At 44.6% G+C, this 15,283-nt stretch overlaps 1 protein-coding gene across 2 annotated transcripts in view; it reads left to right on the top strand.

The window, feature by feature from the left end:
- Positions 1-15,283, top strand: part of NMNAT2 (nicotinamide nucleotide adenylyltransferase 2) — a 206,644-nt gene that overhangs the window by 182,303 nt on the left and 9,058 nt on the right. For both annotated transcript variants that reach the window (XM_011995333.1, XM_011995334.1), the window contains exons 9-10: positions 11,836-11,937; positions 12,070-12,137. In XM_011995333.1, the coding sequence (XP_011850723.1) occupies positions 11,836-11,937; positions 12,070-12,137 (170 nt within the window). The remainder of the gene's footprint in view (positions 1-11,835; positions 11,938-12,069; positions 12,138-15,283) is intronic.

The raw sequence follows: 15,283 nt of genomic DNA, 5'->3' as shown, positions 1-15,283 counted from the left end.
AAGGAAGGAAGGGAGGAAGGGAGGGAGGGAGGGAGGGAGGGAGGCAGACAGAGCTGGCAGAGGAGGGTGTAGGGAGCACAAAACTAGTTAGCACGTCAGTGAATTAGTCCACTGCCCTTATTTGGGGAAGGGTGGATCTCAAGTTCTGGAAAAGGAACATCTTTCAGGAGTAGGTACAGAATGAGTCCTGCTTGTTGTACCAGCAAGTTCTACCATCTGGGGTTTGCCTGGAAACGGCCTGTTTTAGGAATGTCTGTTCCTAACCATGAGACTCCTGGAAATGAGATATGTGAGACCTGCTTCTGCTTCAGGTTTCATTCATTTGCCCGTTCATTCATCCCTTTCTCAGAGCACATTTCTCTTTATTACCTGGTGCCCCAAGTGATACTTGTTGACCATAGACCTTTGCTTGGAGACCATGAGGCCAAAACCCTGAAATCTGCTGTTAAAAGAAAAACCTCAGCCAAATGAAATTTAAAAGAGTTTAATTGAGCAATGAACAATTGGTGAATCAGGGAGCATCCCATGCCAGAGTAGGCTCTCAGACTCCAGAGGAGCCATGTGGTGGAAGATTTATGGACAGAAAAAGGAAGGTGATGTACAGAAAATGGAAGTCAAGTACAGAAACAGCCTTATTTGAACACAGTTCGAACAGCTGGCTACATTTGATTGGCCAAAACTTGGTGATTGGCACAAATGTAAGCTAAAGCCTGTTAACACCTCTACTTGTTATAGTTCAGCATGTACAGAGAAACCTTTAGGCTGAACTTAAAATATGCAGGGAGGCAGCTTTAGGCTAACCTTGATTTAACACTGCCCATGACTGGGGACAGGAGGGCAGGAGAGAGATCAAAGCTTTTTCTTGGAAACGTCCTAGGCCCCGGCCCCACACTCCAGCCTCTCATATCTTCTCCAGAATCTTCAGAAACAAGGCAGGAGGGAAGCCACTGGTTCAAACGGGTCTGGGGAGAAAGCTTGAAGGGGCTGTGGAGCAGCCTGGCCTCCAGCCAGGCTGGGAACTGGCTGAGACCGTCTGTTGGACAGCAGGACTGCCAAGGCCTCCTCCAGCACCAACACACACTCTCTACTAAGTCACTTTTGCTCTTTCTTTCACTTTGGATTCTTGAACCAAAGCTCTCCATCCAGAAATCTAATTACATGACTAATGGGATGACCCCCATCCCCACCCCAAACACCTCCCTTGTGGCATTTCCCATTAGGCATAAAGATCCATTAGCCCACAGCACATTCTGACCTTCTCTGACCAGTGACACACCCTTCCCCTTACATTCCGTGGAGAAAAAATTCCATACATAGTCATCGAGTTTCTCTCAAGTGTAACAGAATAGAGTTGCTGTATGGGAAATCAAGATCCAGACTTTTGGACCAGCCTCGGAGATCAGAACCCAGCTCCTGCCACGCCACTGCATTCCCGAGTTCTTTATTGGAGAACTAGTCTCTCCCAGGAGACCTGCTCCTTTGCTTTGCTTTTCTGCATCCTGACATCAGCATCAGTGCAGGCATCCAGGCATGGATCAGGGACTGTGGGAAGCCAAGGCCAAAGGCAATAGGGTCAACCATGGGCAGATCTGTGAAGCAGAAGGCATCTGCACTCACTCCTCTCCCCAAAATAAAACCCGTTGTATAGGGATCCGATGCTGCCAACTGCTTTGTCCATCACTGTGCCCAGCAGGCAAATTAATACTGACTCAAGGCCGAGAGTGGTGGCTCATGCCTATAATCCCAGCACTTTGGGAGGCCAAGGAGGGTGGATCACCTAAGGTCAGGAGTTCAAAACCAGCCTGGCCAACATGGTGAAACCCCATCTCTACTACAAATACAAAAATTACCCAGGCGTGGTGGCGGGCTCCTGTAATCCCAACTACTCTGGAGGCTGAGGCAGGAGAATTGCTTGAACCCGGGAGGCACAGGTTGCAGGGAGCCGAGAGAGCGCCACTGCACTCCAGCCTGGGCGACAAGGGTGAAACACCGTCTCAAAAAAAAAAAAAAAAGAAAAGATAAGAAAATTCTGATTCAAGCATTCCTTTCTTCAATCAATCTTTCAACAAATGCTTATTAAGTGCCCGGGATAAACATAGCATGCGTTTATCCTTGAGGCACTTGCAGTCTAAAAGTATCTTACTTTTCATTATAGCATTTCTTTATACTCTATTAAATATAACACGTGAAAAGTTTAGAAGAGTTCCTGAACCTAGTACGCATTCCATAAATGTTGGCCGTTATTCACTTATTTTAAAATATTTATTGAGCACCCAGCCATGTGAGAAAACAAAGTAGACAAAGTACCTGACCGTGCACTTCACTTTCTGTGGGAGGGGGTGGCCCTTGAGCTGGGCTTTCAATTGTGAGCAGGACTAGGTTAAGTAGGTGGAAAGAGAAGAGCTTTTTAAGGAGGAAAGAGGATATAAAAGATTCAGTGGAGGAAGCAAGACCTTTGGGGAGATGTTCTGGTTGCTTGAAATAGGTGGATCCTGGTATTTATTTGAGATGGTATTAACTTTTGAGCAAGCAGCAAAATCGTTAAGTTTAATGATCACACGTATTAGCTGCTCTCAAGAGTATTTCCATTTCAAATGAGCAAGAGTCAATATTTAACCCAAAGGAGCAAAAACTTGGGGATGGAACATCAGCCACCAGAGATGGCCACTGAGGGAATTGTTTTCTCTTTTTTCCTCTTTGCACTCCTCAAAGCCCAGCATTCCACGGGCTGGTTCTAATTGGCTGTATCCTACATTTTTCCAGCCAACCAGCCATGGGCTAACTGCTTCCTACATCCATCAGCTATGGGAAAACAACCAAAGAAAATAAACAGAGGAAGAGCCTGGGGCATTAGCCACTCCAGAAGAAATCCCAGGGCCCCAGGATAAATGGAACAAAGACAAACATTTGGCTATTCAGGCTCAGATGGTTTTTATCAGACAGTCCAGCTCCAGCCAGGAAGCCTGATGGACTCTTGCACCCCAGGGATTAGGCCCCCACACTGATATGACTGATACCAAATGATACCAAATTACAGGCTCAGGGGAAGGAGGCTCAGCTTCTACCAATGGGGGATTCTGGTTGTTCTCATGTGAAAGGCACTGTTGGTTTGGTTTCCAGGCTGTTGACTTGAGTCTGGAATCCCCTGCCTTCCCACACCCCCAGTTAGGTTGGCAGTGGGAGGGGGGATGATTTCATTTGGGAAGCCCCTCTTAAGAATGGTTCTCTCTCTTTTTTTTTTTTTTTTTTTTTCATTAAGAGGGCCATCCTGGAAATGCATTTCCACCTGCTGAACTCTGACCCTACTAGTTTCCTTCCAGCCTTCCCTCCAGAGAGTGGCAGGGGCTAGAGCAAGGGTGGAGCATCCTTTACTGAAATGGAGGGAGCATGTTTCAGAAGCTGCTCACGTACTGCATGACTTTTGCCAGAAGTTCTCTCTTGGCATCTTTTTAAAGTCATCCAGAAGTATTCTAAAATTATAATACTCTAAGGGTGATGCAGAGTACCCCAGCCTCCCAAGTAGCTGTGGTAAGCTGGGGGAAAAAATAAGGTAGAATATATTTTCAAATAGAAATTTTTTAACCAAAAAAGTTTCAAGTCACTGCAATGTGAGTCTTAAAAATGGATCTAGAAGAGGTGTGATGTGGAGGAAAGAGTCTTTAAGGCAGACTAGAGTGGATTCCATTCACTTGTTAGCTGTGCAACTTGGATAGGTTATTAAATCTCACTGAGTCTTGGTTTCCCCATCTATGAAATAAGAACTGAGGTACATATCTCAGAAGATAGTTGTCATAAGGATTAAATGTGATAAGTTCCTAGTACTGTGCATGGCACATAGCAGGCACCTTAATCAATGTTTCTTCCCCTCCTTCCCAATGGGCCCATGTGCATCCCTGACTAATCCTTATTCAGAGAAGAAACACAAGTGGGCTGCAGTCGTTGATGTACTGTACCTGAGAAGAGAGCACTGTTTGGGAGGGAAAGTCAGGCTTCAGAACGCTGATCTCAGGATGGCCCTGCAGAGGATCTTGCCAGTTAAGCCTGCCAGGGCAAATCCACATACATTGGATCCTGTTGCTAATGGAAGTCAAGCCCTCTGTTTAAAACACTCTAATGGCATTTCTTTGCAATTGGAATGAAACCCCGTCTTCATCATGATCTGGTCCTTGTCTACTTTTCCAACCGCCGCGTACCTTAGTCCCACCTAGTTTATTTGAACAGTTTTCCCCACCTCAGGGTCTTTGTACTAGCTGTGGCTTCGTTGGGAATCCTCTTCTCCTAGATATCCCTGTGCCCATCCCTTCATATCACGTAGGTTTCAACATAAAGGTCATTTGGTTTTATAATGAATATTGTACTTAACCCTATTTGATGTTTTCCTTTTATTTATTTATTTTTCAGAGACAGGGTCTCACTCTGTCACCCAGGCTAGAGTGCAGTGGCGTGATCATAGCTCACTGCAGCCTTGAACTCCTAGACTCAAGTGATCATCCTGGGGTCAAGCGATCCGCTTGCCTCAGCCTCACAAGTAGCTGGGACTCAGGCACGTGCCAACACACTCAGCTAATTTAAAATAAAATTTGTTTTTGTAGAGATGAGGTCTTACCACCATGTTGCCCAGGCTGTCTGGAACTCCTAGGCTCAAGTGATCCTCCCACCTTGGCCTCTTAAAGTGCTGGGATTACAGGTGTGAGACATCACACCTTGCCATGATGTTTTCTTATTTATGTATTTATTTGTTTATGATCTCTCCTTACTTGAAGGTAAGCCCTTTGAGTACAGGAAACTTGCCTGTCTTATTCGCCGATACCAGAACAGTGCCCAGTTCACCATATACATGCTCAATAAAAGTTTGTTGAATGAAAGTTGAGAACAACTTGGTTGGAGGAGTTCAGCTCATAATACAGTTTGCCTCCCCCATGGGATATGGCCCAAACTTTTGCCAGTTACCCATGATATATTAGTCACTGTAAGATATTAGCCACCCAGTAGCAACCTACTCATATCTTCACAGCAGTAGATACAATTGAAAATAATCATTTGTTTAATGTCTCATACCAGACAGTGATCTGTCCAAGAGATGAAGCCATATCTGCCTTGCTCAACCCTGCATCCCTAGTGTCTAGGAAAGTGCCTGGCTAAAACCACAAGGCATCCACCCCCTCAAAGCATCCCTTTAAATCCAGCAGGGCAGGTCTTGAAATTCAGCCTCTTGGAGGGATGATGCAAACTCTACGTTCCTTCCAAGAGCTCTGCTGCCTGGGTCATGAGTGTTTTCTCTTCCAAGGCCAAGTTGCTTCCTGCCTCAACATGTCTCATATCCTTCCCTCAGATTCCCCACATTTGGGGAAGCAGAGTCTACCGCCTCCCACATCCTCTCCCCATCCCTTTCCCTACCTCCCCTGGGGAGCCTTTGACCAGAAGATGAAAAGATATGATCAAAGTTGTGCCTGTGAGCAGGAAGTAGAAGCAGGATGAATGCCACAGACCCCCACCTCTGAGGCTCGACACAGGCCAGTGCTAAAGTGAGGGCCACTGTGTGCTGCAGGGGGAGAAGATTGTGTCCTGATCCTGCCCATGGTGTGGGGTCACATTGGTCACCATCAGGAATGAGATTTACCAATCAGGACAGTTCTACCACATTGGCCACTTGTCCACCCCACCTTTCCACCCCAAGGGCAAGACCCACAGAGAGCTCTTCATGAAGACAGGAGGTGCTGGTCCCCTCGAGCAGAAACAAGAGTTCAGTTCCAGAGGCCTGGGCACACTCCTGCAGGCGCCATAGGAAGGGGATCTGAGTGCCTTATGCTTCCTGGGGTCAGATGTCTGCCCTTACACCCCCCGCTCCTGAGGGCACAGGGGGAATGTCCTTATTCTTGCTGGACTTCTCAGAGGTGCTGAGGTACCTGTCCCACGAGTATCTCATTTTGACCCCATCCTAAACCAGGCCAGAATATTACCAGCTTAGGTAATTGTCCATGTGGTTTAAAGCAACAATTCCCAAAGGTGGGTGTATATCCGAAGGATTTGGGAACTTTGTAAAGATAGAGGCTTCAGCCCCTTGACACATGCTATATCAAAATTTCTCAGGTGAGGTCTGGGGAATATGTTTGTTGTTGTCGTTTATTTTATTTTATTTTATTTTCACAAAAAATACTTTTTATTTGTCACCCTTAAAGTCTGAATTTTAACAGATTCTTGGTCCAGTGGCTTTTATCCACCAGCTTGTTCAACTTTAGCCCCTATCTCTCCCCGCAGTAGTTTTTCCAGAGCCACTACCTTCACCACAAAGGTAGCGGCTGTGGAAAAACTAATGAAAACATCACGGAGAGGACAGATTGGCAAGCCTTTTCTGTTTTCCAATGCTGTCTGGGATCGATTTATTGACCACTTCTTTCAAGTCATTTGTCTACAACAACCCCTCCACCCTGCACCTGGTCTTTATTACCATCATCTTCTCCAAGATTTGGCAGACCTGAGCCTTAGATGTCTTCCATATCTGATTGTTGCCTCTTTTTAGTAAAACCAGCGCAGAATAGCTGAAGCAAATAACCATTGGTGGTCTTGATTCAGACTGAGCTTCAGTCATGGTCTGTCATTTTTTTTGACCATGGAACACATTTTGTCACAGGTAAGATCCAGGCCATGGAAGTGAGTCAGGCAGTTTTTGCCCTGGGGATCTTCAGTAATTAGCTTGAATTTTCTAAATGCAACTTCAGCATTTTGCAGATGAGCAAGACTCACTTCAAATGCACAACACTTGAGGCTATCACAACTCCATGCAATTTTGGTTTCTCGCATCCTTGGAACTGGTGTTTTTCCGTTATTTCTTATATGAAACATATAGCTGGTATTTTTACATCATACCAGTCTTATAAAATGAATCAAGTGCTCTCTTCTTGGCTCCCTTTTTGCCACATTTTGTAAAGTGACTATTCTTGCCAACCACCTTAGTGCTGCTCAGAGAACCAAAAGGGTGAAAGTGCAACTCTGGTGAGAATTTAGGCTTAAGGGGTGGGAGCGCACAAGGGATGCAGGTTTAATTAGGGTGGCCAGAGAGGATCTCACCAAGAAGGTGACATTTAAGTGAAAGATTTTAAGCCAAGGAGCAACATGATTTGGCTTATATTTTAACATTATCAGTCTGGCTATTGGGAATAGACTAAAAAAAGGCAAGAAAATAACAGGGAGACCAGAGAAATTCAAACGAGAGATGATAGAGGTGAGCTAGTCTCCTAGTTCTGCAAACTTGGTGGCTTAGGATAACACATATTTATTCTCTTACAGTCCCAGAAGTCAGAAGTCTGAAATAGGTTTTATTGGGCCCAAATCAAGTTGTTGGCAAGGCCAACAACTCCAGAAGATCTAGGGGAAAATTGGTTTCCTTGACTTTTTCAGCTTCTAGAGCTGCATTTGTCATATTCATTGGTTCATGGTCCCTTCCTCCAACTTCAAGTCCCACAGTGGAGCATCTTCAAATCTCTTTCTGCTCCATCTCCCATTATCTTATCTCTTCTGAGTCCAGTCTCCCTCTGCCTCTTGTAAGGGTACTTGTTACTGCATTTAGGGCCTGCCCAGATAACCCAGGATAATCTCAAGATCCTTAGTTTAATCATATCTGCAGAGTCTCTTTTGCCATATTCACAGGTTCCAGAGATTAGAACCTGGATATCTTTTAGGTTCATTATTCAGCCTAACAAAATAGCCTTGGACCAGTATAGAAGGGACTGACATGGTGAGAAATGAGCAGATTCTTGGATTTGCTTTGAAGGTAGAGTCCATTGGACTAACTTATAGACTGAATGTGGGATATAAAAGAAAGAGAGGAATCAGGGAAAATACCAAAGCTTTTTGTCTGAGCAATTATAAGAAGAGAATTTCTGCTGGGCATGGTGGCTCACACCTGTAATCCCAGCATTTTGGGAGGCCAAGGCAGGCGGATCACGAGCTCGGGAGTTCGAGACCAGCCTAACCAACATGGTGAAACCCTGTATCTACTAAAAATACAAAAATTAGCCAGGCATGGTGGCGCGTGCCTGTAATCCCAGCTACTCAGGAGGCTGAGGCAGGAGAATTGCTTGAACCCGGGAGGCGGAGGTTGCAGTGAGCCAAGATCACACCACTGTACTCCAGCCTGGGCAACAGCGAGACTCTGTCTCAAAAAAAAAAAAAAAAAAAAAAAGGAAGAGAATTTCTCTTTATGGAAAAGATGACAGGAAAACCATTTCTTTGAGGGGAGTGGTTGGTTTAACTGTTTGTTTATGTTAGCAGGGCCAGGGGCTCATGGACATAGTGAGTTTGAGATGGCCTATCCAAGTGGGCATATTGAGAAGGCAGCTGACATATGAGCCTCCAGTTCAGGAGAGAAGTTATTGCTGGAAACATTAATTTGGAAGCCTTTAGTGTGCTTTTAAAGCTTCAAAATTGAATGAAATCATGAAGTGTGTGAGTGTGAATAGAAAAGAAAAAACATACAGGGACTGAGGCTTGGAGGAGGTCAGTGGCTCAAGGTCAGATAGAACAGGAGGAATTAGGATGGGGGTCCAAAAAGGAGTAGCCAGCAGCCAGAGAGGTAGAAGGACAACCAGGAGAGGGTAGTGTCCTGAGGCCTGGTGAAGGCAGGCAATGGGTGCTTGAGGTGGGAAGGACAGCTAAGCTCCTAGAGGGAGATGGGCACTCGTTGGACTGAGGGCACATCTCACCAACTCTAGCACCTAGTACCTTCCCTTCCCGAACATGCACACACGCGCACACACACATGCACACACACAAATACCCTCCACCATGAACAATGTTTCTAAGCAGTGCAGCTCATTGAGCAAGGCCTGCTTTTGGGGCAAGACACCCAGATTTTCTCCCATAATTCTCCAAACAGGTGCTACAAAAACAACAGTGTCTGGCCAAAGCAGCAGAGAGTATCTGCAGTCTCTGGCCTAAACCCCGGCCGTGATGCCGTAAAGCTGTAGATCTTGTCTCACAGATCCTCTCTTCCTCGACCCATCTATGATTCCCAGGGACAAGTCTGTCACTGTTTTTGGAAAAGGAAAACATCCTAAGCAGTAAGGCCTCCATCTGCTTGCCACCCACTGAACAGCCTGGCACAGTTATTCACTGGGCGCTCAGTTCATTAGGTACTGAGTGCAGAGCAGCAGCTGCACTGTTGTCACCCACAGGGCGATTCCCCCATGAGGACTGCTATTCTGAGCCATTATTTTCCTGGTTTAAACTAGAATGCTCACTTTATATAGACCCATTATTACAAACATCATATATGAAACATTCATCAAGTTTACAGAATCAATTTGAAGGCAGATCCTACATTATGCAATCTATACTAGATTATCTTGAAACATCTACATAACCACGCAGCTTAGGAATCCCCATGGATACCAGCTTGGATAGATTCTCTCTTCTCTCCTGTCCTCCTCTCCTCTTCCCTCCTTTCTCTTCCTCACTCTCTTCTGCTCTTCTCCTCTCTTCTCTTTTCTGTCTCTTTCTCTGCCAATTTCCCCAGAACTTTAATTAAGTACTTAGACCACTGGTTCACCAGCTTTGTTGTATATTGATATCACCTGGGGAATTTAAAGAACTTCTGCTGCCTGAGTTCCAGCACCAGAGATTCTGGTTTAATTGATCTTAGGTGTGAGCTAGGCTTTGGAAATGTTTAAAGCTCCTCAGGTGATTCTAATGTGCAGCCAAGTTTGAGAACCAGTGTCTAAGTAGTGAGTCCCAGTGCAATATCCTAAATGCCATGGCAGAAGGAGCTGACTCTAACTCCAACTCCCTGCCCTGCCTCTCCCTACCATTTCTGGTTTATAAGACAAGAGGTTTGGTGTCAGTTTACCTGATCCGAACAACACCAATAGATGCAGTGTGTTGTGCAATGCTCTGTATCTTCCAGATTACATGATCCAATGGGAGCTCTGATATTCTACACCTAGCTTTTTAACTTCTCTCTACGACTTTCCTCCTAAGACACCTTTAGCTAACTTTTTATTTCAGCGACATCAGAGCTCCAGCTGCAAGTGTAGGTCCAGTTGTAAGCAGTAGGAGAAGCAGAGTAAAAGTGGACAGAAATAATCAGAATGTGGACACACACACACACACACAACCAGTAAATCAGGCTTAGAAATGGAATTCTGCTGGTGTAGAAATCCTCTGGGGAGAAGGGGCCACCGTGCCCCAGTATATCTGTTTTTGTGCCACTTGTTTAGATAATTATGGGAAAAAACCCTTGCCCTCAAATCAGGTCTTGCTCAATGAACTGTGCTGCTTAGAAGCCACCTATCTCCTCCTCCCTTCCCCTGTCTGGGATCTGTAATTGGCAAGATCTAAACAGTAATATGCCCAGGGTAGATCCAAGAGTATTAAATGCCATAACTTTCAGGCTCTTTCAAAATAAAAGTTGGCACAAATTTCCCGGAAGCAACTTGGTGATATGTCTCAAGAGCCTGAATTATGTCCAGCTTATCTCCTTTTATCCAATTATGTCATTTCTTATCCTAAGGAAATAATCAGAGGTGTGATAAAAGATTTATGTACAAAGATCTTCACTAAAGTGTTATGTATAATTGCAAAAAATCAGAAGTAACTGTACACATAGTGTAAAATGTACAGATTATTAAAAGTTGTGTTTTGAAATAATTTTTAACAATGTAAGAAAATTCTCAAAATATAATGCTAGTGAAAAAAGATAGGTAAAGCGACTAATTTTATAGTTTAATCCAATTGTGGATATATACACCTATTTGCAGAGAGAAAAAAAACTACAGATATACACTCAACCATTCACAGTCACTACCTGGATTGTGTGATTGTGATTGATTTCTTTTTTTTTTCCTAGATTCTCTAAGCTTGCATTGCATCTACAGTCAGAAAATAAAAATGTTATTTCTTTTCAATGAAAACGAGGTTTGGCTAGGTGCAATGGCTCACGTCTGTAATCTTAACACTTTGGGAGGCTGAGGTGGGAGAATCACTTGAGTCCAGGAGCTGAAGACTGGCCTGGGCATCATAGCAAGACCCCTTCTCTTCAAAAAAATAATTTTAAAAAATTAGCCAGCCATGGTAGTATGTGCGTGTGGTCTCAGCTATTTGGGGGCTGAGGTGGGAAGATTGCTTGAGCCCAGGAGGTTGAGGCTGCAGTGAGCCATGATCGTGCCACTGCACTCCAGCTTGGGAGACAGACTGAGAACATGCCTTAAAAAAAAAAAAAAAAAGTTTCATTTCTCACATGGCACCGCGCGTCTATCAAAAACTGATCTCTGAAGTGACCCTAATCATCATCATCATCTCCCTACCACAGCCTGGGTGCCCAGTGATGCATTCCAAGAACTTCTAGTTCTAGCTCTTGGCTACCCCTTGAGTCCCACAGCAGTTTTTATGAGGGTGAGCTGGAAGAGCATTTGGTCCCTCTCATGACGTCCATCTGAGGGCTCAAATGTGCTTGCTGAACAGAGGGATCTGTTTCACTCCAGAGGGTGTTTACCAGGTAAGGACGCGATGTCATTCATGTGATTCTGCAGCATTGTGAACTCAATGGGAGCCTCAGGAACTGGAGAGATCTTGCCAGACATGTAAGAGTTCATTTATTCCTTAAGTCTAGGGTATTTATTAAGCGACTTCTGTGTACCAGTCAATGCTTTCACTTAGTCTATTAACACCGTTAAGGGTTGTTCCTTGAAGGAGCTGGCTGATGGGGCTGAGAAGAAGGCCAGTTTGGGACTAAAGCTTGGGGCTGCATGTGGATGAATGGAAGCGGGCGCTGCTAAGTAGTTGCTTGGTAGGAGTTTGGGATCAGGGTTTCACCAAAGGGCCCTCTCTCTGTTTCTTCAGATGGAGGTGATTGTTGGCGACTTTGGGATTGTGGTGGTGCCCCGGGATGCAGCCGACACAGACCGAATCATGAATCACTCCTCAATACTCCGCAAATACAAAGTGAGTCCTCCATCCTGCTAGTGCATCTGTGATATGGCCCTTGTGTGAGAGTCCTGGCAGCTGGAGGAGTGAGAGAGCAAAAGGAGTTTAGTGGGAGGGACTGGCAACTAACTCTCTCTGCTCTGTCCTCAGAACAACATCATGGTGGTGAAGGATGACATCAACCATCCCATGTCTGTTGTCAGCTCAACCAAGAGCAGGTATGTTTGACAAATGGCTGGAGAGACTTTAGTCAAACTGTCTTATAAGTCTCCGCATAACTTTCCTCCATCAGAGATGACCCTAAGATTCAGGCAGACATCTGCTGCCCTGGTGTTTAGCTTTCTGTTTGGACCTCATTTGTTCCCAGCCATTTTACCTTTTTTTGTTTTTGTTTTTTGTTTTTTGTTTATTTTTTTGAGACAGAGTCTCACTCTTGTTGCCCAGGCTGGAGTTCAGTGGTACAGTCTTCACTCACTGCAACCCCTGCCTCCCGGGTTCAAGCAATTCTCCTACCTCTGCCTCCCGAGGAGCTGGGATTACAGGCACATGCTACTACGCCTGGCTAATTTTTGTATTTTTAGTAGAGATGGGGATTTCACCATGTTGGCCAGGCTGGTCTTGAACTCCTGACCTCAAGTGATCCACCCACCTCGGCCTCCCAAAGTGCTGGGAATACAGGCGTGAGCCACTGTGCCCGGCCCCAGCCATTTACTTTTAAAAGGGGGGACAGTCCATTAGCTAGTCTTAGCTGCTTTAAGGGGAGAAGAGGGTGTTTTCAGTTGTGGACGCTTTAGTTGGAGGTACTTATGGAATAATATTTGACAAGGGTACAGGCTAAGCTGCCAAAACCAAAAAAAAAGAAAATCCAGTATTCAGAGTTTTAAATGTTAGATGTTTAGTTCCCTCTTACTGAAGTCAAAGATGGAATCTACGGCCTCATCCATATAAAACTTTCATCTCTGGGTGCACAGCTGTTGCAACGGTGGCTCTTCTCAGCCAGTGGGAAAAGGCAAGGTGAAGCCCATGGCAAGAAGCTTTGTCTTTAAGGTGACCCAGAGTTGTGCATACCACTTCCCTTTGCATCACACTGACTCAGAGGTGGAGGACAGCTGGGAAATAGACTGTGTAGCTAGGCAGCCACACACCCAGATAAAACTCAGTATGCTTTATTACTAACCCAAAGAAGGAAAGAATGGGTGTTAGGGGCCAGTTACCAGTTTCTACCATAAACCCAAAGTGGAACTGTTAAGTGGAATGGTGAAATATACAGAATATAGAGGCTTAGAAGTGTAAAACTGAAAGCCACCAACCTGTAAGTGTCAATTAAAATTCTAGGTATGGACAAGCTCACAGAAAGAGTCAAGAAGAGAAGACTATGGGGAACATTGCAAACATTTTAGCATTTGATAGAAAGTTAAAAGGCAGTTAGAAACCACCAGCAGTGGTGGCCCAGAAGCCAAGGTGAGAGAGGATACAAAGATGGAGAGCATTGCCATCTGCGTCCCATCTTTCAGAGAAATCAAATGAGACCAGGACTTTAAAAAGTAATTGCCTTCTTCCCTGGAAGGCAATTACAGAGGCACTCACAAGGGTAGCATCCACTGTGAAGTGAGGGCAGAAGCAATGGGCAGTAAGGGGAGAGGAGTAGGATGTGGTTCCAAACATGGCTGCACATTAGAGTCGCCATGCAGAGTTATACAACAGTACAAATTCCTGTGTCCCGCCCAGTCCCACTGAATCAGAATTTATGGGGGGTGGGCTTAGGAATCTGCTTCTGAGTCACAGGTATACACACTTTTTCAAAAAGCTTAACTATGTGAGGAGGCACTTAGGGACCTAAGTTGCAAGGTCAGGGTGTAACTGCCCAAGGGGTTCACCTTGCTGGCTGCCTAGATAGAGCAGATTCATCAAGACAGGGGAATTGCAGTAGGGAAAGAGTAATTCACGCAGAGCCGGCTGTGAGGCAGACCAGAGTTTTATTGTTACTTAAATCAGTCTTCCTGAGCATTTGGGGAGCAGAGTTTTTAAGGATAACTTCGTGGGTCGGGGAAGCCAGTGAGCCAGGAGTACTGACTGGTCGGAGATGAAATCATAGGGAGTCGAAGCTGTCTTCTTGCACTGAGTCAGTTCCTGGGTGGGAGCGGGGCGCAAGTTCAAATGAGCCAGTTTATTGATCTGGATGGTGCCAGCTGGTCCATCAAGTGCAGGGTCTACAAAATATCGCAAGCACTGATCTTAGGAGCAGTTTAGGGAGGGTCAGATCTTGTAGCCTTCAGCTGCATGACTCCTAAACCGTAATTTCTAATCTTGTGGCTAATGTTAGTCCTACAAAGGCAATGTAGTCCCCAGGCAAGAAGGAGGTCTGTTTTGGGAAAGGGCTGTTATCATCTTTTTTTAAACTATAAACTAAGTTTCTCCCAAACTATAAACTATGAACTAAGTTTCCCCCGAAGTTAGTTCAGCCTACACCGGGAACAAGGACAACTTGGAGGTTAGAAGCAAGATAGAGTCAGTTAAGTTAGATCTCTTTCACTGTCTCAGTCATAAGTTTGCAAGGTGGTTTCAAGGGCTGTGCATGCATTGAAAGGCAGTGAGCTGGTCTCCAGTGAGATCTCACAGGCAGGACTCAGACGCCTTTTAGAATCTAGGTATGTGGAGGAATATTTGAATTTTTAAAAATAATTCGTTTGGGTCTGACACCTAGACTATTGTGTTAGGAGAGAACAGGAAGCAGCCAGACCAAGGCTGGAAAAAAACTGTGCAGAAGCCAAAATGTGTCACTGGGGTCCTTTATACCTGTTGGTGCCTCTCCTCCATGGGCTCCTGTAGGAAAGAAAAGATGTAGTGAATCCCAAGAATCCCTGGAAGAGGATTCTACTCTTGAGGCCAGCATGCAGAGGAACCCAAAAGGATAAAATAAGGATAGTTCTAACAGGAAAGCTTCTAACAATAAATGCTCACATTAAAACAGAAGAAAAACCCCAAATAAATTGCCTAGCATTATGCCTCAAGGAACTAGAAAAAGAAAAACAAACTAAAGCCAAAGGAAGGAAATAATAAAGATTAGAGCAAAACTAAATAGAGAATAGAAAAACCATAGAAAAAATTAATAAAATGAAGAGTTGGTTTTTTGAAAAAAATAAACAAAATTGACAAACCTTTATCTAGACTGAAAAAGACTCAAATGTATAAAACCAGAAATGAAGGTGGAGACATTATAACAAATGTTTCAGAAATAAGATGGATCATAAAGAATTATTATGAACAATTATATGCAAACAAATTTGGTAACCTAGAGGACGTGGATAAATTCCTTTAAAAAGATAATCTGGCAAGATTGAATCAGGAATAGCCTGAACAAACC

The sequence above is a fragment of the Mandrillus leucophaeus genome, unplaced genomic scaffold (assembly GCF_000951045.1).
Source record: "Mandrillus leucophaeus isolate KB7577 unplaced genomic scaffold, Mleu.le_1.0 Scaffold484, whole genome shotgun sequence".
NCBI lineage: Eukaryota > Metazoa > Chordata > Mammalia > Primates > Cercopithecidae > Mandrillus > Mandrillus leucophaeus.
The sequence above is the reverse complement of the archived record's forward strand: the minus strand, read 5'-3'. Positions and strand labels throughout refer to the sequence as shown.